General features: G+C 41.6%; 1 protein-coding gene across 4 annotated transcripts in view; it reads right to left on the bottom strand.

Annotated features, from left to right (window-relative positions):
• PIP4P2 (phosphatidylinositol-4,5-bisphosphate 4-phosphatase 2) overlaps positions 1 to 22,504 on the bottom strand; it is a 61,241-nt gene that overhangs the window by 7,300 nt on the left and 31,437 nt on the right. For all 4 annotated transcript variants that reach the window (XM_007052907.4, XM_043539367.1, XM_043539366.1 and 1 more), the window contains exons 5-6: positions 21,017 to 21,069; positions 2,504 to 2,594 (exon numbers count right to left, since the gene is read on the bottom strand). In XM_007052907.4, the coding sequence (XP_007052969.3) occupies positions 2,504 to 2,594; positions 21,017 to 21,069 (144 nt within the window). The remainder of the gene's footprint in view (positions 1 to 2,503; positions 2,595 to 21,016; positions 21,070 to 22,504) is intronic.

Here is a 22,504-nt window from a genome sequence, read left to right as displayed (position 1 = left end):
GATATTTTCCATCTTATTATCTATTACTTTCTTAATGATTCCCAACATTCTGTTTGTTTTTTTGACTCCAAGATCTCTTTCTTGAGTGGTAACAGCCCAAATTCTTGCTGTTGCCTTTTAATTTCACTGCATGATGCACTGGTCTACTTTTATTGGACAGGCTAAGTAAGAACATCAAGATTACCTTCTCCGCACTTTTTGTTATTTTACATCTCTCTATCTGGCCCTCTTACACATCTACCTGTAAACACATCTGATGTTCTAAATCTCTCTGCATATGCAAATCTTTCCATGTCTCTAATAATTTTTGCTGCTCTTCTCATCTCTCCTATATCCATTTTAAGAAAGAAACAGAAGACAAGGTAAGAGTACCATCAATATATATAATGGTATATCAATATATGCAACATTAAACTATGTCCCTTTCTAATATAGCCTAACAGCTTGTTTGATTTTTTTTTACCACTACAGCACACTCACCAGGTGTGTTGACTGATCTTTATGAACTGTTACAGTTAAAACAGAATCCATCCATTTCTTTCAAGTAGTTAAAATTATTTTCTTACAATAAGTATTACTTTGTGCTTGTCTGCATTGTATTTGTCAGTCATGTGTTGCTTAACTATTTACCTCTCCATTTACATAGGCACCTTTTGCAAATCATATCTTCTATCTTTCTGTGACAGAATGTATACACCCTGTGTTCATACCCTAAACACTACTGAAATAATTTTTGTAGAAGGCATGTCTTGTAAGGTACCCTTTGAAAACTTGTAATTTGCTGGTCAGTATGGTCCTGATGCGTGGCAACATTGTATGTAAAGTTGTAAGATTTGCCTATATAGTGTTATTAACATATGATTCAAACCCCACATCCCTGCGCAAACAGAGGGCGGCAAACAAGTCTGTCCTAAACAAAGAAAGGTGTGCTCTGCTTAATTTGCACTTAAGCAGTAAACGGAGTCATCACGCAGGAAGGGAAACAAAAAGAAAGCTCAAAAGGGTGATAAAAATCCAGCAGGGAACATTCTTCTCCATAGACTCTTTGTCTCCTAGTGTCCAGCTGGAAATGTTTTTCAAGAAAAGGACTGAAACAATAAAAAGAAGGGACAAATGTCCTAAGGCACCCTTTCCCCTGACCATTATATTCACTGCACTTGAAGCAACAAAGTACTCTGGGGGACAAAACCTGACCTTTAGGGGTTTGGTCAGTAAAGCTGCTGAAAGCATGTGGTGAGAAATTTTGTTTGAATCTGATATAGTTTGTTAAGTTAGGTATTAGTAAACATTTTATCTTGATTTTCCTTTATTTTATCTTTATTTTCCTTTTTGACTTTTATGGCTCATTACTTGTATTCACTTAAAATCTCTCTCTTTGTAGTTACTAAACTTTATTGTTTATCTAATCCAGAGTATTCAAATTGAAGTGTCTGGGTAAATATTTGGGGTGACAAGTTGTGTGCATATCCGTCTCTTAAAGGAATAACTGACGGAATATAATTTGTACTGTCCAGGAGAAGGCTGGGCAGTATAGGACATATGTTTCTTGGAGAAAATCTAAGACTGGGGATGTGATGGGGTCACCCTGCGGTATAGCCACCACTGATGACAACCAGAGTGTAACCCAAACGTGGCTGGCAGGCTGGAGGAACATACAGACACTCAGGATGCGGCTTGCATGTTTGTGAGCAACTCAGGTGAGAGCTACTTCAGCAAGGCATTGTAAGGCACCCAAGGTTGCAGGGCAGGAGCAACATAACTGCTCATTAGTCTGGACTGTATGCTGGTATGTCACACTTACTCAGTGGCCTTAAAGGTGGTCTTGTGCCTAGTACTCTATCAGAAGTTTTCTACAGACTATATATATTTTACTCCCGTACCTCAGGGACAGGAAGGTTTAGCTTATATGGCTTCCAGGCAGTCTCTTGAAGCTAGATCAATATCACAACTAGAGCTGGTCACAAATGTTCTATTGGAAAATGCTGAATTGTGAAACTGAAACATTCTATTGGAATGGGTCAATTTCAATGAAATGGCTGATGGAAACCAGACCTAAGAAGCCTAATTTCCTGCCTATATGGCAGGCTGCTGGGGAGCTCGGGCTTCCAAGCTCCTCACCTGGCAGGAGGCCAAGGAGCATTCCTTGTTTCAGAAACACTAAAATGTTCCCGTTGAGGGAATGCTTCAGAGTTTCCGAAACTAAGCATTGTGAAATTTCAGTTCTGCAAAAAATGTTGAGGTTTTGGCTTTTTATCCCAAATCAGGAATAATTTTTTTTCCAAAACCTCAAAGTTTCTCATGGAACTGAAACAGAGTGTCCCAGCCAGCTCTAATCACCACCTTAAAAGAGCCCACCAGCCTTTTAAAGTTGCATGCCAGAACATAAGTACGTGATTAGTAGGATGGTGACAGGCAATACTGAGGTAGAAATTGAAGAGACTCTACTTAAATGCTGGAAAAGGGAGGAGACCCACTGAAAATTAATATTAAGTGCATTACTCACAGTTAATCCAACTCCAATGAAGATGCATATCATTCCAATGGTAATGTATGTACAGCAGCGTCTTCGTGGGAGTGCACTTCCGACAGAGGAACTGTACATGAAATGTTTATTAGATTAGATCCAGACAAAAGTTTTAAACCATTTAATGTATGCCATGTTAATGTTATATCACTTTAGATTTTTAATCAAAATGTTGTGTGGTACCAAGTCAAACATCTTACAGAAATAGAAGTATATTACCTCAAGACTATAACCTTTATCAACCAAACTTGTAATTTCACCCCCCACCCAAAAAAAAAAAAAAAAAAAAAAAAAAGACATCAAGTTAGTTTGACAGGATCTATTTTCCATAAACCCATGGTGATCTGAATTAATTAGATTACCCTCCTTTAGTTCATTATTAATCAAGTCCCATATCAGCTGCTCCATTATCTTGCCTGGAATCGATGATAGGCTGACATGCCTATAATTACCCAGTCACCCCATTTACCCTTTTTAAAAATTGGCACAACATTAGTATTCCTGCAGTCTTCTGGAACTTCAGCAGTGCTCGAAGGCTTATTTAAAAATAAAATAAATAAATAAATAAATAATCAACATTAACGGTCCAGCAAGCTCCTCAGCCAGCATTTTCAAAACTTATTGGCGCAAGTTATCTGGACTTGCTGATTTGAAAGTGTGACTTTAGAAGCTCCTGTTTAACATCCTCCTGAAACAGCAGCAGAACAGAAAGAATGTTATCATATAATGAGACTCATCTGTTTTTCCCCCCAAATACAGAACAGAAATATTTACTGAACACTTCTGCCTTTTCTGCATCATTATTGATCATTCTCCACTTCCATCTACTGATGAACCAATGCCATTGTCAGAATTCTTTTTCTTCCTAATATATTTGAAAAACTTCTTATTGTCCTTAATGCTGATGGTAATAGATTCTTCCTTTTGTTCCTTGGGTTCCTTTGTCAATTTTCTACAATTCTTAACTTCTGGTTTATATTCTTTACTATCAACTTCCCCTTTGTCTTCTGTATTCACTGAGCCCACTCACTAAGAGCCGATTGTTGGAGAGAAGCACCAAATTTTGACAACGCAGCTGAACCCACTGTAGTGTCCATGACAGGAAAAAGTCAGTTTTGCTTTCATAAAATCATAGAATATCAGGGTTGGAAGGGACCTCAGGAGGTCATTTAGTCCAACCCCCTACTCAAAGCACGACCAATCCCCACCTAAATCATCCCAGCCAGGGCTTTGTCAAGCCTGACCTTAAAAACTTCTAAGGAAGGAGATTCCGCCACCTCCCTAGGTAACGCATTCTAGTGTTTCACCACCCTCCTAGTGAAAAAGTTTTTCCTAATATCCAACCTAAACCTCCCCCACTGCAACTTGAAGCCATTACTCCTTGTTCTGTCATCAGCTACCTCTGAGAACAGCCTAGATCCATCCTCTTTGGAACCCCCTTTCAGGTAGTTGAAAGCAGCTATCAAATCCCCCCTCATTCTTCTCTTCTGCAGACTAAACAATCCCAGTTCCCTCAGCCTCTCCTCATAAGTCATGTGTTCCAGTCCCCTAATCATTTTTGTTGCCCTCTGCTGGACTCTTTCCAATTTTTCCACATCCTTCTTGTAGTGTGGGGCCCAAAACTGGACACAGTACTCCAGATGAGGCCTCACCAATGTCGAATAGAGGGGAACGATCACGTCCCTCGATATGCTGGCAATGCCCCTACTTACACATCCCAAAATGCCATTGGCCTTCTTGGCAACAATGGCACACTGTTGACTCATATCCAGCTTCTCGTCCACTCTAACCCCTAGGTCCTTCTCTGCAGAACTGCTGCCAAGCCATTCAGTCCCTAGTCTGTAGCGGTGCATGGGATTCTTCCGTCCTCAGTGCAGGACTCTGCACTTGTCCTTGTTGAACCTCATCAGATTTCTTTTGGCCCAATCCTCCAATTTGTCTAGGGCCCTCTGTATCCTATCCCTACCCTCCAGCGTATCTACCTCTCCTCCCAGTTTAGTGTCATCTGCAAACTTGCTGAGGGTGCAATCCACACCATCCTCCAGATCATTTATGAAGATATTGAACAAAACCGGCCCGAGGACCAACCCTTTGGGCACTCCACTTGATACCGGCTGCCAACTAGACATGGAGCCATTGATCACTACCCGTTGAGCCCGACAATCTAGCCAGCTTTCTATCCACCTTATAGTGCATTCATCCAGCCCATACTTCTTTAACTTGCTGGCAAGAATACTGTGGGAGACAGTGTCAAAAGCTTTGCTAAAGTCAAGGAACAACACGTCCACCGCTTTCCCCTCATCCACAGAGCCAATTACCTCTTCACAGAAGGCAATTAGATTAGTCAGGCATGACTTGCCCTTGGTGAATCCATGCTGCCTGTTCCTGATCACTTTCCTCTCGTCTAAGTGCTTCAGAATTGATTCCTTGACGACCTGCTGCATGATTTTTCCGGGGACTGAAGTGAGGCTGACTGGCCTGTAGTTCCCAGGATCCTCCTTCTTCCCTTTTTTAAAGATGGGCACTACATTAGCCTTTTTCCAGTCGTCCGGGACTTCCCCCGATCACCATGAGTTTTCAAAGATAATGGCCAATGGCTCTGCAATCACATCCGCCAACTCCTTTAGCACTCTTGGATGCAGCGCATCCGGCCCCATGGACTTGTGCTCGTTCAGCTCTTCTAAATAGTCCCGAAACACTTCTTTTTTCACAGAGGGCTGATCACCTCCTCCCCATGCTGTGCTGCCCAGTGCAGTAGTCTGGGAGCTGACCTTGTTTGTGAAGACAGAGGCAAAAAAGCATTGAGTACATTCGCTTTTTCCACATCCTCTGTCACTAGGCTGCTTCCCTCATTCAGTAAGGGGCCCACACTTCCCTTGACTTTCTTCTTGTTGCTAACATACCTGAAGAAACCCTTCTTGTTACTCTTAACATCTCTTGCTAGCTGCAACTCTAGGTGTGATTTGGCCTTCCTAATTTCACTCCTGCATCCCCGAGCAACATTTTTATACTCTTCCCTGGTCATTTGTCCAGTCTTCCACTTCGTGTAAGCTTCCTTTTTTGTGTTCAAGATCAGCAAGGATTTCACTGTTAAGCCAAGCTGGTCACCTGCCATATTTACTATTCTTTCTACACATCGGGATGGTTTGTCCCTGTAAGCTCAATAAGGATTCTTTAAAATACAGCCTGCTCTCCTGGACTCCTTTCCCCCTCATGTTATTCTCCCAGTGGATCCTGCCCATCAGTTCCATGAGGGAGTCAAAGTCTGCTTTTCTGAAGTCCAGGGTCCGTATTCTGCTGCTCTCCTTTCTTCCCTGTGTCAGGATCCTGAACTCGACCATCTCATGGTCACTGCCTCCCAGGTTCCCATCCACTTTTGCTTCCCCTACTAATTCTTCCCGGTTTGTGAGTAGCAGGTCAAGAAGAGCTCTTCCCCTAGTTGGTTCCTCCAGCACTTGCCCCAGGAAATTGTCCCCTACCCTTTCCAAAAACTTCCTGGATTGTCTGTGCACCGCTGTATTGCTCTCCCAGCAGATATCAGGATGATTGAAGTCTCCCATGAGAACCAGGGCATGCGATCTAGTAACTTCCATGACTTGCCGGAAGAAAGCCTCGTCCACCTCATCCCCCTGGTCCGGTGGTCTATAGCAGACTCCCACCACGACATCACCCTTGTTGCTCACACTTCTAAACTTAATCCAGAGACACTCAGGTTTTTCTGCAGTTTCATACTTGAGTTCTGAGCAGTCACACTGCTCCCTTACATACAATGCAACTCCCCCACCTTTTCTGCCCTGCCTGTCCTTCCTGAACAGTTTATATCCATCCATGACAGTACTCCAGTCATGTGAGTTATCCCACCAAGTCTCTGTTATTCCAATCACATCATAATTCCTTGACTGTGCCAGGACTTCCAGTTCTCCCTGTTTGTTTCCCAGGCTTCTTGCATTTGTGTACAGGCACTTGAGATAACTCGCTGATCGTCCCTCTTTCTCAGTATGAGGCAGGACCCCTGCTTTAACTGAACAATTTACTGGACAATAAAATAAAAATTGCAGGAGCACTAATATGGGCTCCACGATTTTCCTGATAAGGTGACAGTGGATTTGGGGAGCAGGGTGGAGGATTTACTTTCCATTAAGACATTAACAGTGTGGCTCTACACAGGTACAGGTATCCCCCTATATGGATCAGATTACAGAATTAGGACTTTATTTTTCAGGCTCAACTTCCACTGGGAACTATCAGTGCCCACTGTGGTAAGAGAATGGGCTTATCAAGTGGGATCCTGCAGGGATCGGCCCTGGGTCCAGTTCTGTTCACTATCTTCAGCAATGATTTAGATAATGGCATAGAGAGTACACTTAAGTTTGTGGACGACACCAAGCTGGGAGGAGTAGCAAGTGCTTTGGAGGACAGGATTAAAATTCAAAATGACCTGGACAAACTGGGGAAATGGTCTGAAGTAAATAAAATTAAATATGATAAGGACAAATGCAAAGCACTTAGGAAGGAACCATCAGTTACACACATACAAAATCAGAAATGACTTTCTAGGAAGGGGTACTGCGGAAAGGAATCTGGGGGGTCATAGTGGATCACAAGCTAAACATGAGTCAACAGTGTAACACTGATGCAAAAAAAGAGGAAGAAAAAAAAAGAATAAAATGTCAAAAAAACCATGACCTATAAAGGGAGATTGAAAAAATTGGGTTTGCTTAAGAAGAGAAGACTGAGGGGGGACATAACAATTTTCAAGTACATAAAGGTTGTTACAAAGAAGAGGGAGAAAAATTGTTCTTTTTAACCTCTGAGAATAGGACAAGAAACAATAGGCTTAAATTGCAGCAAGGTAAGTTTAGCTTGGACATTAGGAAAAAATTCCTGTCAGAGTAGTTAAACCATGGAATAAACTGCCTAGGGCAGTTGTGAAATCTCTTCATTGGAGGTTTTTAAGAGCAGGTTAGACAAACACCTGTCAGGGATGATCCAGACAATACTTAGTCCTGCCTTGAGTCCAGTGGACTGGACAAGACGACCTCTCGAGGTCCTTTCCAGTCCTATGATTAATTTTACTGTTAAATGTACGGTATATATCTAGAACTTGGACTGACTATTACCACCAAGTGTAGCACTAATGTTGTAACAACACTTAGCACTTCCACCGCACTTTTTAAATCAGAAGATCTTTAAATACTTTGAAAACCTTTGTATAAATCCTAATGTACCGTCTCTCAAAGACAAGACATACCTATTTGTGGTAAACAGCATTTCAGATCTTATTTCGGACACCATCCCCCAAATTTTAATATTTGTAAACACTAACCAAATAAGCAGAACTGACAGAAAATGTGTAAGTAACAATAAGAATCTCTCAGGATATTTCACAGTCCTAGACTTCACTCCCCCATACTCCCTTCGCCGGCTTTTTTTTTTTTTTAAATTGTCCAACCATGCTGTGTTAAATTTAAATTAGGATTGGAAGCTCCTCAGGGCAGGAACTGGCACTTTGACTTGTCTAACATACCAGGCATACCTATGGTACTATTTAAGACTACAAACCAAAATAATTTCTCTGCCTCAGATGGTGGTTAAGTATCTTGTGCAAAGTTACACAGTGAGTCAAAGGCAGAAGTAGGAGTAAAGCTTAGCAGTCCCAACTTCAAGACCCTAACTCTAACCACTGGACAGAAATAGAAAAAAAAAAAAAAAAAAAAAAAAAGAAAAGAAAAGAAAAATAACTAGATAAGTTCATGGAGGATAGGTCCATCAATGGCTATTACCTAGGATGGGCAGGGATGGTGTCCCTAGCCTCTGTTTGCCAGAAGCTGGGAATGAGCGACAGAGAATGGATCACTTGATCATTACCTGTTCTGTTCATTCCCTCTGGGGCACCTGGCACTGGCCACTGTCGGAAGACAGGATACTGGGCTAAATGGACCTTTGGTCTGACCCTGTATGGCCATTCTTATGACAACACTTTCTACCCTCAATGTTACATTCATTAGCCCAGCAGAAGCCTGATAAATTCAGAGTTTAAAATTATGTTACCTAAATTTAGAAGGGAAAATAAGGTCTTTATTCAGTTTTGAGGTACGCCAAGGTAAGTGTCTCTTTTTGAGTGCATAAAAAAACCTTATGTTTAAAGACTTTAGTGTGACTTGTGAGGCTACAATATAAGAGATTCTTTTAGATCTGTTAATAAAAGACAATCCAGAAATGGCAAAACTAAAAATCAGTTTCTATCTTCACAGACAGGAGAGTCTCTAAACTCTAACAAACTCCTAAATTTCACATTGCAATTACCTATATAAAAAATTTCCTGGAATAACTTGTTCAGAGTTTTTCACTGACAGAATAACTCTGCTTGAATTCTTCCTAAAAGCATACAACAGTTTTTCTACCAGTCATGAAACATGAAAATATAATATTCGCATATATAAGAGGATCATGATGATTCTAAATACCAAAATCCTTTAGAGTTTACACAAACATTTCGACCAGTTTCAACTCGATAACTTTGCCAAGAGCATGTGACAAATCATTTTTCTTTCCTACATTCTTGTGATGCATTTGAAAATTAAATTAACTGTACAAATCATTGTCAACAAGCAAAGCAAACAAATCCTTGGGCTATTAGTCGTCATCTGGATTGAAAACTCTGGGGGCAGGAACCTTGTCTTCAGACCTGCCAAACTAAACAAGTTTGACTAAAACCCTACTTCAGCAACCCACCTTTAATACACAATATTACAGGCTGGGGAAGAAGCTAGGCAAGATTAGATTAAGCAGCCTGTTGCTAAAGAGCTATCTAACTCAGTCAGCTCTCTGCCCCTTGATGCCTTGGTTAATTTTATTTTGGGAGATGGCAGTAGTACTAGGGATGGGAGAACTAATGCCAAAAGTAAACCTTCCCTAAAATGGAATCTTTTGTCTGAATATTTTAAAATATTCTTCTGTTCCCTCAACACCCCATATTTAATGCTATTCTCCACCACCACACTCTCCCCCCATAAACACACACACACTTTTGAAGTTATTCTGGTTATAGACTCAACAGATCTCACAGCTCCTCTGCTGGCCTGGCTGTTCTATTCCAGTACGGCAAGCCCTGAGGTGAGAGGCACACAACAATCAAGCAAAACTGTTAGCCACCATAGACAAGCAAGACAGTGCTACAGTTTTACTTAAGGTAGAAAACCTCTTTGCATCAGTGCAGGATGGAGAACTCAAAAGTTTGGATAGCACCCAAAATTTCTGGCATATTATCCAAAATAACCTTTGGAGTCTGCTATTATTACCTGTGAGTAACTTAGAGACCATACACAAGACCCTAAAAGTATCAGCTTGTGGCTGCTAATATTTGAAATTTTACTTCTGAGATTCCCCTAGCCCAGACAGATCAATTCTGATCAGTAACAAGAAGAGTCAAACTTTACATCCTTTATATTTAGTTTAAGTGATTTATAGTTAGCACCATGGTAGCTAGGCATCTGGACAAAAAATGAAAAGGTTACCCAGTGTCATGCAGTAGCATTTTATTGCTCCCATCTTAGCAGCCATGTTTTAAGCAATAAGGGTGAACATGAACCAACCAAACAAAACCCCCAAACTAAACCCAAATACAGAACCCCTCCATCCATCCTCACTCAATCCTGGAAACAGCCAACAATACTTTCTGGTTAAAAATATCAGAAACTGCTGAGAGCTCTACTAACGTCAATATACAGATATTACCCTTGTCCATTACCAGAGGGACATCAAACACCAGTAATAATACTGGTCCTGGAACGTACCCCAGCCTGAAACAAGACCAACAGGGATCAATGTAATATGTGGAATACAAGAATAAACTGTAGCTGACACTACCACTTTCCCTGTGATATTTTCTTATTAAAAAGAGATGCTGGAGAGAGGATGGTAAGTGGGGAGCTCTTAATGGACAAAATCTATAGTAAAGAACAGAATTATCAGACACATAAATGAACATGATTTGTTGGAGAAGAGCCAACATAGCTTTTGTAAAGGGAAATCATGCCTCACCAATCTATCAGAATTCTCTGAGGGGGTCAAACATTTGGACAAGGTTGATCCAATGGATATAGTGTACTTGGACTCTCAGAAAGCCTTTGACCGGGAAAGGCTCCCTCACCAAAGGCTCTTAAGCAAACTAAGCAGTCATGGAATACAAACTGTGACAGGGCAAGGCCAGATGGCTATAGAAAAGTAGTGGGAGATAGATATATTAGCTCCAGGCTAAACAAATCCCTGGTACCAGGATAAGTGAAATGGCAGATGCTCCAGGTCAATTAAGACACCTGGGGCCAATTAAGAACTTTCCAGAAGGCAGGGAGAAGGCTAGGTTGATTGGGACACCTGAAGCCAATCAGGGGCTGGCTGAAACTAGTTAAAAGCCTCCCAGTCAGTCAGGTGGGGGAGGATGTCAGGAGCTGTGGAAGGAAGTTGTGCTGTTGGAGAGGCTGAGTAGTACACACCATATCAGGCACAAGGAAGGAGGCCTTGAGGTAAGGGTGAAGTGGAGCTTGAGGAAGTGAGGGCTGCTGTGGGGGAAGTAGCCCAGGGAATTGTACATGTCATGTTTCTAAAAGGTCAGCTACCATAGCTGATACTATTAGGGTCCCTGGGCTGGAGCCTGGAGTAGAGGGTGGGCCAGGGCTCCCCCTGACCTTTGCCCCCTGATTAATCACTGAGACTGGGAGACAACAGAGACTGTCAAGGAAGGATAACTTCTCCTCACCTCCCTTGCTGGCTTATAATGAAAATGGCTCAGTAGACTGTGACCCTTGTCTCTAGAGAAAGAAGGGTTACGTGGAGGGTCACAGTGAGCCTCTGAGGCTAGTGAAATCTGCCAGGAAACATGGGACCCATGGAGGCAAGGACAGAGCTTTGTCACACAGGGAAGGTCTTCTCACGGAAAGACCTGTGCTGTTCAACATATTCATAAATAATATGGAAAAGGAGGTAAACAGTGAGATGGCAAAGTTTGCAAATGATACAAAATAACTCAAGATAAGTCCAAAGCAGACTGTGGAGAGTTACAAAGGGATCTCACAAAAGTGGGTGACTGGGCAACAAAATGGCAAATGAAATTCAATGCTGATAAATGCAAAATAATGTATACTGGAAAACCTAAGCCCAACTATGCATACAAAATGATGGGATCTAAATTAGCTTTTACCACTCAAGATAGATCTTGGAGTCATTATGGATCATTCTCTGAAAACATCCACTCAAATGTACAGCTGCAGTCAAAAAAGCTAACTGAATGTTAGGAACCATTAGGAAAGGGACAGATAATAAAACAAAAAATATGATGCCACTATTTAAATACATGGTATGCTCATACCTTAAATACTGCATGCAGTGCTGGTTGCCCCATCTCAAAAAATATATTAGAAATGGAAAAGGCACAGAGAAGGGCAACAAAAATAAGTAGGAGTATGAAATAGCTTCCATATGAGGAGAGATTAAAAACCTGGGACTTTTCAACTTGAAAAAGACACAACTAAGGGGAGAGGGGAGGAATATGATAGAGGTCTATAAAATCACGACTGGTGTGGAGAAAGTAAATAAAGGAAGTGTTATTTACTCCTTCTCATAACACAAGAACTAGCGGTCACCAAATGAAATTAATAGGCAGCAGATTTAAACCAAACAAAAGGAAGTATTTCTTCGCACAGTGCAGTCAACCTGTGGAACTCTTTGCCAGAGGATGTTGTGAAGGCCAAGACTATAACAGGGTGCAAAAAAGAATTAGATATAGTCATGGAGGAAAGGTCCATCAAAGACTATTAGCCAGGATGGCCAGGAGTGAACCGCATGCTCTGGGTGTCCCTAAACCTCTGATTGCCAGATGCCAGCACTGGACAACAGGGGATGGATCACTTGACGATTGTCCTGTTCTGTTCATTTCCCTTTGTAGCATCTGGAATTGGTCACTGCTGGAAGATAGGATACTGAGCTAGATGGACCATTGGTCTGACCCAGTGTAGCCATTCTTACGTTATAAAAAAGGTTTCTTGAACAAAGATCTAGCCAGTACTTGTCTAAATGAGCTGGATATCTGTCCTCCTCAAAAGGAAGCAACATTAATAATGGGATTCAAATCTCCCCTTTGTCCTCAGGCAGATATGAAGGACCAGAGTCAATCTCCAAAGGTAACATTTCCCCAAAAACATCTACGCTCAGTAAGCCAAACTGGGAGAATAAACCAGCAAATACCACATCTTTGCAAATCTATCCCTACGCTTCTCGTGAATGAGCCAGCTCAGCTGAATCTAATCAATCTTATCTTTGAAAAAGATTGACCGTTCCCTTGTGTGGAAACACACAATTTAACTAAATTCTGACAGGAGAAACCATCAGTAACTTGATACACTCCTGAGAGTTGGGATTTCACAGATGCTATGGCTAAGGAGGAAACAAAGTCTCCTCACCTTGATCACTCCAGAAACAGCTAAGAGTTGTCTGTGATGCAACTGATCAGACTTCAGTTAAGCCTTCCACCACTGTTGCTGTACATTGTGTACCATGGTGACTTCTGAAGACGATGGAGGAGGCAGCAGTATTTCAGATGTCCTGGTGTTACTGGTTGTGTAAAAAAAAAAAACAAAAAAAACCCATACCGCTGCCCGTTATAAATTTATACTAGACCACTAAGAAGATATCCCAGTGATTGTGAAGCAATATCCCCAAAACATTCTGGTATTTTATTGGCTCTCTGTCTCTAAGCACAGAATTCCAGATCCAACACTCCAGACTAGATCTACTACCCGCACAGGAGCAAGGAAAGGCCCTGATTTCAGCGAGGAGATAATCTGTGACAACAGGTTACTTCTTAATATCCAATAGCTTCAGTCCCATCATGCAGGTCAAAAACATGAGTATGCCCACTGATAAGAACTGAGACAGAGACTATCTGGCACTTCCCACAGTTGTCCTAGAGGTCACGCATTCCAAAGAAAACACTTGGACATGCTTTAGTACAGGAGGACCTCAGCACCCTTCCATGATATGCAACACTGACCACACTAAGCAGTTTGGTTTCGGAAAATCAGTGCAAAGCACACACACAATACTTCTGCCAACCATTTTTGCGTCTGCACATTGTGGCACCTATCTCACAATTGCAGCTACAGCTCCCTAAAAAAGATGCAGAGCATGCCAGTGGGGGCATGGCTGACAACATATACCTCATATTATAGGCATACAATGTATGTACATAGATATATATTGCTGGTGTTGGGGTATGGGAGAGAAAGACATGGCTCTCCCATGGCTGCTAGCTGCCTGAAAGGACGCCAAGAGGGAGCAATGCCTGTATCCTTCTGCCACATTCCAGCTTGGTTCCACACAAGTCTTAATACTCTGCACACTAAAGCTGAACTAAAAGTCAATGTTGGGAGATAAAAGTTCACCAGGTAGACATCTAATAGAGTATCTTTGTCAATACTGAAAGCTACAAATAGGAACATCCAGTAAGAAAAATAGGGGCACATTTTTTAATTCATTCAAAAGACAGTGAACACAGAAAGCAACTTGGAGGGCCAGAGAGGGAGAATTGTAAATATTTTACTAAAATATATGGACTGTCCCTCCTAACTAGGGATGATTTGCATATATGATACCACTCAATTAAGCATCTCCTAAACCCGGTAGTGCTTCCCGCTAAAGGAACAAGAGTAAAACTTTAGAATTGATTTTCTCATATTTCAAGTGACTCAAGGCTGAAGCTGAAAAATGAGGCTTCCTTTGGACATTGCTATACCTATATAAATTAACAGAAATGTACAACAAGACAAAGAAAAGCTAAACAGTTAATAGACTGTCACAGGACAAACCAGCAACTTCCCGGCTGAAGCTAATTAAAACCCCAGCAAGGCCTCACATGGTTAACATGTGACTAGAATTCTTTAAACAGTCTTCTTGGGAAGCTTTCAAATGGATTGGTTTAAGCTGCTTTACTGCACTTGTATTTATCTACAAGAAATTTCCAAATGTTCTAAGTACAAGAAAAAGCTTCCTCAAGCTAATACATTGCCTTGTGATACAAGCAATTTTAGCCTTATCTCAAGGTGCCAGGGGCTGAAGTTACACATCTGACCACTAGAAACCATCAGTTAATGGTTCCTTCACAGTCAAACAGAACTGCTCTTGACACACTAGCTGTTCTTGAAAGAATGTTTCATCTGGAAGCCTCACCTAAAGAATTTTTGAAAAAATAAAACTGTGCTAAAAACAAAAGTAAAGGCAAGGTTAACACTATACCTCAAGGGAAAATCCAGAGTTGGTTTGGTTGTTTTTCGTTTGTTTTAAAGAGAAGGTCTGCAGTCAAAAAGAAAATCTGTGGGACAGCAGAAAATTGACCCTGGGTCTCCCAAGTCTCAGGTTAGTACCTTAAATGCTAGGCCAGCGATCACCAACCGGTCGATCATCATCGACTGGTCGATCCTAGAGACTTTCCCAGTCAGTCACAATCTCTGGTGATGTAGCGGGGCTGCTGCTAAGGCAGGTTCCCAGCCTACCCCTGCCTCAAGCCACTCCTGGAAGCAGCCAGTGCGGCACCGTGGGGGGTGGGGAGGCAGGGGTCTCTGAGTGCTGCCCCTTACTGCAAGCACCGCCCCCGCAGCTCCCATTGGCCGGGAACCGCCTGCAGCGAGGGGCAGTGTGCAGAGCAACATGCCACCCACCTGGCCCCTTACGGGAGTGGTATGGGGTTGGGGCAGGCAAGCAGCCTGCCTTAGCCTCACTGCGCCACCAACCAGGAGATGCCTGAGATAAGTGCCGCCCGGCAGGAGACCACACCGCAACCCCCAGCCCTGAGCCCCCTCCTGGAGCCAGCTCCTCGTACCCCCTCCTGCACCCCAAACCTCTGCCCCAGCCCTGAGCCCCCTCCCAGAGCCAGCACCCTATACCCCCTCCTGCACCCCAAACCCCTGCCCCAGCCCTGACCCGACCCTCCCCCCCAAGCAGCACCCCATACCCCCTCCTGCACCCCAGTGCTCTGCCCCAGCCTGGAGCCCCCTACTGCACCCAAACTCCCTCCCAGAGCTTTCACCCCTCACCCCCTCCTGTACCCCAACACCTGCCCCAGGCTCAGCCCGGAGCCCCTTCCCACACTGTGAACCCCTAGGCCCCAGCCCAGAGCCCATACCCCCCCCCCCGAACCCCAACCCCATGCCCCAGCCTGGCTAAAGCGATTGAGGGTGGGAGAGAGTGAAGGGGTAGGGCAGATTCCGGGTTGCTCTTAATAATTCAAAAAGCGATCTTGGGCATAAAAAGGTTGGAGACCACTGTGCTAGATCATGGTTTTTCTCAGTGTGAAAGTAGTAATAATATGCAGGTTTCTTTCAGAAGACAGACACTTCTGCACTTTATTTAAAACAAACCAAAAAAACCCTATATAAGTGTGGAAAAACTAGACAATGGAATGTTAAACTTACAAAATCAAGTACTCAAGAGTCAGGAAACCCCTAAAAAGAGTTAAACTTTTTCTTACATTAGCTTGACCGCATTGTAGATCCTGTATATTTCAAGATACCCGTTAATGACTACCTATAATTAGGTGAAAGTTGTTGTTAACAAAATGGCAGGAATAGAAGATACTCACATTCTACATTCACACTGTGGCAGAAATCCTCACTTTTAATGTTTCCTGACTTCAGTGTTTGATTTTGCAAAACTTAACACTGAAACAACCCTAGGTCTTCTGCCTTTACTTTCCATAGCTGTGGGGGTTTGTTTTTTTTCTCCCTGCCCAATAAAATAAGAAGCGGGGAGAAGAGATAAAGCTATAACCTTATGCAACATTTTAGGGGAGAAAATACAGAACATCTTTTTACCCCACTGAAACTGAAGGGTGACCAACATTCTCATTTTTACAGTAGAACTTGAGGCTTAGAGAAGTTAAGTGACTCGTCTAAGGTCATACACAAATCTATACCAGCAAGGGGAATAAAAATAAAGTTTATTTTGACTCCCAGTACATGGTCCTAGCAACTCTGTTACAATACCTCAATAAATGGAAGAATTTTTTTCCTACAGATCTTACACTTTTTAAAAAGCATTAAATATAGAAAAATTAGATGAAAATACTGTCATATCCCAAATTACAGAACCATGTGAACAGTAGTAATTTCATAACACTATTTGAAAAGTTATCTGAAAACACTTTGTCACTCATAGTTTAGACTCTATTTGCACTGGAAGCACAATAATTTTGGAAGAAATCAGTTCCATCACAGTTGTTCCATAACCAGTCACAACACAGTTCCATACTGTTGTTTTCCTATAAATAACTAACTTTATGTCCAAAAGTTATCTAGAAGAGAAGATGTGTTAAGAACGAATCCAGACCATCTGCTACGGGAGGCATGCCACTGGGTGGCTGGAGAACATGCAAAAGGGATGATCGAGAGATTCCCTCCATTGAACCTTATTTAGACAGGGAAAACTTATGGGATTTAACAAAAGAGGTCATGCAAAGAGCAGCCCAGGATAGGCAGAGATGGTGGAGTCTTGTTCGTGTTCGGATGTCTGATGGTGCAGGAAGGTTTGAGATTCGGTATAGACAAAACCTTAGCTATGGTTCCATTTTTAATCTGTTCTTCACCTTCAGAACAGCAGGAGTGTCAAAACTATGTTTCCTATTTTTGCTAAAGTTCTCTATGGAGGTCCAGAAGAAGCAAATTCTCCACCCTTAAATGAAGGGGCAAGAGTGTTGAGTATTTAATCAAAGACTTCTTCTTCAGGAGTATGACAAACGAGTTTTAAGAGGGGCGAAAACCCACCACAAAAGAGTTTTAATCTGAATAAAAAGCCTTCTCCCCTCTAATCATGTTTCTTCCTTGGTAACTGTGAGCTCATAATCCTATCATTTCTCAAGTTGTCCAGAAAGTCTTCCAGGAAGAAGAGGGTAGACAAGTACTGAATTTATAAAGTAAAAAAACCAAGGAGAGGAAACTTCATTTCCTCACACACATTTCTTCCCCAGAGTGGAGCTAAAAACAAAACAAAAAACAACTTTCAGACCTGTTTAAAAATACACTGCACAGAAACAAAAAGAAAAAGGCAAAACGCATTTACACCTCTTTGCAAGGTCACTTTCAAGGTCCCATGGACACTATGAAACAGAACAGTATTGTGACTGGGTCCCCTCACACAGCTGTATTTGAAGTTCTGATGGAACCATAGATAGTTTGTGAGCAACTTCTTATATTAGCCAGAGCGAGTATAAATTTTAGAGCTTTCATTACTGCTTCTTCATTAAGGGATTCAACAGATACACAGGCTGTTCATGCCAATTTACCGAAGTAGTTTAAATGGAAGTGAACCATTTTGCTCTCTGCATTTATATTTTCATCTTATAAATGGTTTCTGTCACTTTACAAGGAATCATCCTGCAGGCACTCATTGTCATATGAAGTGAAATCCCACTCCCCCTTCCGCCAAAACTGACTGTTAAACTTGTGACATCAGAGGAAAAAAAGCAAGAAACATTTACAGTTACGGGCCCAAAACAGCATGTTTTCCCAATATCCAGACATAAAAAGCCAGTACCATCTGTGTTGTGAAGATGCTGCGTATGAATCCAATTTAACTGCTTGTTTTGTTTCTTTCAATATATCAAACCTAACTTTATTTTAATATTACATGCACTCTCTTAAAAATATAATCAAAAGTGTTTACATTCTATGGGGCACAATTTTATGTATTAGAATTCATTTTTCTGGGTGCCAACCTGGTCTCTACTGGTGTATGCAAGTTATTTGTACAGTGCATAAAAGAAACACATTCAAATGTAAGTCTGTGGCTGTTAATTTCACCATCCTTTCTGTGTTCGCCACTGGAAGTTATGTTGTTAATCTAAGTCAGATTTTCATATTTGCTAAAGTGCTCAAATGATTCAGCAGTCAGCCTCAGTTACAAAATAACTCAGGCAGTTAGGAGCCTTAGTCACTTAAATTATACCCTACAATCCCTGCTTTAGGAACTGATCTTTTCTTGTCAGAATTACAAACCCCCTCTCCCTTCCCCACCCCAAAACCCCCCTTCAAGTGCATGAAGAGGTCCACCAACCAAACAATACAAAGCTACAGCTACGAAGTTTAAGATTGTGTCCCCTCAAGTCCCAAGGCTAGGGGCTTGCACTTGATACAAAGTTATGCCACAATACTCCATGCCTTCAAAAAACTTCTCTGTTATCCATCAAGATAGCTGCAGCTTGCACATTAAAACAGTTTCAGTAAAGGTCCAGGTTTATTATTTATACTGGACCATAGGTGTGCTTGTCCCTTTAAGAACAAATCAAATAAGAAGTCCTTGCTCCAAAGAGATTATACAACAAAAGACAACAACAAAGAAGGGGGGAGAGAGGATGAGGATTATAGCAACAACATCAGGTGGTATATTTGTTACCATCATGCTGGTTCATTTTTAAAAGAAATATTTGATTCCACTGGGCTTTGGGATAGTATCAGGAGAGAGATGACTTGGAGGTCAGCCATAAATGTCACTTTTAAAATATAACTGCTAACCACGATTAATGTAGTACTTAGTTCGGAAGAGAGTCTGTTTGTAGTTACTGCCAATACATTAGAGCAGGGACAGCAAATGGAGGACAATTAACGCAGACTCCAGGGTTCATTGGCCTAGATCAGGGGTTCTCAAACTTCATTGCACTATGACCCCCCTTCTGACAACAAAAATTACTACCTGGCCCCAGGAGGGGGGACTGAAGCCTGAGCCCGCCCGAGCCCCACTGTCCTGGGTAGGGGGGCCAAAGACGAATCCCAAGCCCCACTGCCCCAGGTGGGGAGCAGGGGTCAAAGCCAAAGCTCAAGGGCTTCAGCCCCAGGCCGGGGACCTGTAACCCTGAGCCCCTCCACCAAGGGCTCAAATCCTCATGCTTCAGCCACAGGCAGTGGGGCTTGGGTCCCAGGCCCCAGCAAATCTAACGCCAGCCTTGGCAACCCCATCAAAATGGGGCTGCGACCCACTTTGGGGTCCCGACCGACAGTTTAAGAACCACTGACCTAGACAAATGGGAAAATGCCTGCTACTCATGCAGTCAGTCACATGTACTGAGCCCAAGATTTCCAGAAGCATGCCCCCAAAGTGCTGGCTGTGTCAAAATGACTCCAGTGCAGGGTGCCGCGCACTTTTGAAAACCAGGCCACTTGTATAGGTACCTAAATGTTAAAGTCTTGGCCTAAACTCTCCACTGCCCTAGGCATCTTCCTGTTCTTTCATATAATATATACCCAATGCTGGTGGTATTTCCCCTTATCAATGCAACATACTACTCCCATTACTGGAAGTAATATAAATATGACAAGGGAAGACAGGATCCTCTGAATATTATTAGCATGGGAAATAAGTCAGCTAAAGTAATATTTTCACCTCTAATTTCAGGCCCTTTATTTGCAATCATCTTGCTTCGAACATACATTCTGGGCAACATTGGGAGACATTTTTAGTGAAGAGTCCGGTGGCACCTTACAGACTAACGTATTTATTAGGGCATAAGCTTTCGTGGGTAAAAAACCCACTTCTTCAGATGCATGGAGTGAAAATACTGACAGAGTATATTTCTTGTGTCAGTATATTTATGCCCGCATCTCTAATTTTCACTCCATGCACCTGAAGAAGAGGGGTTTTTTTACCCAAGAAAGCTTATGCCCAAATAAATGTGTTAGTCTATAAGGTGCCATCGGACTCCTCATTGTTTTTGTGGATACAGACTAACACGGCTACCCCTCTGATACTTGGCATAATTTTTAGTGCCATTTGAAGATAATTACTACCATTCCCAACCAATTGCTGCAAAAGTTAAACTTACTTTCTAAATATATATTTTAAATATGTGGCTTGCTTCCTTAACTTTCCTTCTTAAAAGTTCAGCCTTGATGTAACTTCTCACTCCTTACCAAAGAGTGGACAAGTTAGAAATTATTCCATAAATATTAAATGTTAAGCAAGCTATTGCAATAAGATACTTAATATGAATTAAGCTTTGCATTTGGGAACAGAGAGAAAAAAATACTTTCCAAATTAATAAATATTTTCCTTCTCCTATTGCTCTCAAACTGAAGGCAAGGTGGATTGTACATTTATGCAACATCCCGATTAACTGCATGAAATGGTAAGCTTCAAAGACATTAAATAAAAATGTAAGCTGCTGTTAGCTGTAGTAATCCATCTCTTTCTATTGTTAGCCATCTGAAGAAGAAATAGACAATGACAACCAAAGCAGTTACTAATCTAACCTACATATGTTAAACTTGTAGGGAACACCGAGGGGAGGGTTCACTGGCACACACCATGCTCTTTAGTCTTGGTATTCTCAGGTATAGAAAACAAAATATCTGCATGTCAGCCTGTTCTCCATCAATAATATCTGACATAAGTTTAACTACTTTAAATTTGTTTCTAATGTCTCTCCAACAAACTTAGCATTTTTAGGAAACTTACATTTTTTTGCAGTGTGGGCATTTTGCCAAAGTGTTAAACCTCAATTCCATCCACTGTAAAAGAGAAAGGAAACAAAAGTTGAAAAAAACCTCTAGCCTGAGAAAGTGTTTATTTTACTTCATGTTAAATGTCACTGGGGATCACTGCAAAAACATTTTGCTTCTCATGCTTTAATCTGACTTGTTTCTTGTTTTATTCCGTACATGGGATGCCCTTTTGCCAGCAACAACGCTGCATTCCTTGGATTGGGATTTCCATGTTAAATAATTTCCCATGACTTGCCTAACTGTTACGAGCTTGTTTGACGTAGCCTGGGTTCCAATTACAACAGCAGAGAATGCAATGTAGTATAATTAATCAGGTCATTTCTCCCAATCCTAAAACTACGAACACCCTCTGAACCAGAACAAGTGTATTTTCTTTGGAACATCCCTCTGTTCAAAATATTATTCATGTAGTTTCTAATGAAGCTTCCTCTCCCCCCATTTTTACCTTTTAACCTCTTTTCTTGATAATCAGCTTTAACATTTTTTGCATGCAGTGATTCAGTAAAGGGAAAGAAACAGAACTGATTCATTTTGAGGAGAAAGAAAATGCACAACACATTGCCTAACAGAGACCATTTAAAAAAAATCAGTTTTATATTATCAAGAGAAACACAACAGTAAATTCAGAATGCTCCATATAGAAAATAAAAGCAAAATCCCATTTGTGATACAGCCCTTACAAAGGGAACAATATTGACATAGTTACAGATAGTATAGCAAAAACAAGGTCTCACATATTAAATCTGAACCAGCAATAATTACAATGCTATTCTGTGTCAAAACACGTTTACTACTGGAGTGGTTCCAGCAAGTTTCTCTTAACCAGCGGAGATAGGAATTGTTTTTCTGTGAACCATGTTAGTGCACTGGACAGGGAGCTGATGTGTTAGCATCGTTATCAGACAAAAAAATGCCTGTTCACATTAGTCAGGGAAAAGTGTAAAATGTTTGCTGGTGTGAAATCGAGGTAGCAAGTAAGAATTCACAGTCCTATATATCTCCTGAACATGCAACCTATTGTCCTACTGCTCCTCTCATACACATAAGGCCCCATATCTACAATGGGAGCAGAACAACACTTGACATCTATTTCCCAACATGTCTAGCATAATTTGTCTGCCCGGCCCCCTCCACCCTGAGAATTCAGGCAACTGTCATGCTACAAATTCCCAGTAAGTCTATAGCATAGCTTCTGAAGACTATGGCCTTGATGCTTATCTCCATGTAAAATCAGGAGTAACTCTACTGAAGTGAGTGGCAGTATATCAGTGCAAACCGGCTATAAAAAAAGATCTAACCAAAGCCCTATAATTATACTGCATATAAATGCAAGCAACACCACAACAGCATTTAAATGCGTGAAGAATGCTTTCACACATACTTAGAAGGTCTAATGTGGAAAAGGCCTAAATAGATTCCTGATCATCTCACTCAGATGGAT

The sequence above is a fragment of the Chelonia mydas genome, chromosome 2 (genome assembly GCF_015237465.2).
Source record: "Chelonia mydas isolate rCheMyd1 chromosome 2, rCheMyd1.pri.v2, whole genome shotgun sequence".
NCBI classification, from domain to species: Eukaryota; Metazoa; Chordata; order Testudines; family Cheloniidae; genus Chelonia; species Chelonia mydas.
Note: the sequence above shows the minus strand (reverse complement) of the source record. Positions and strands in the feature narration are given on the sequence as shown.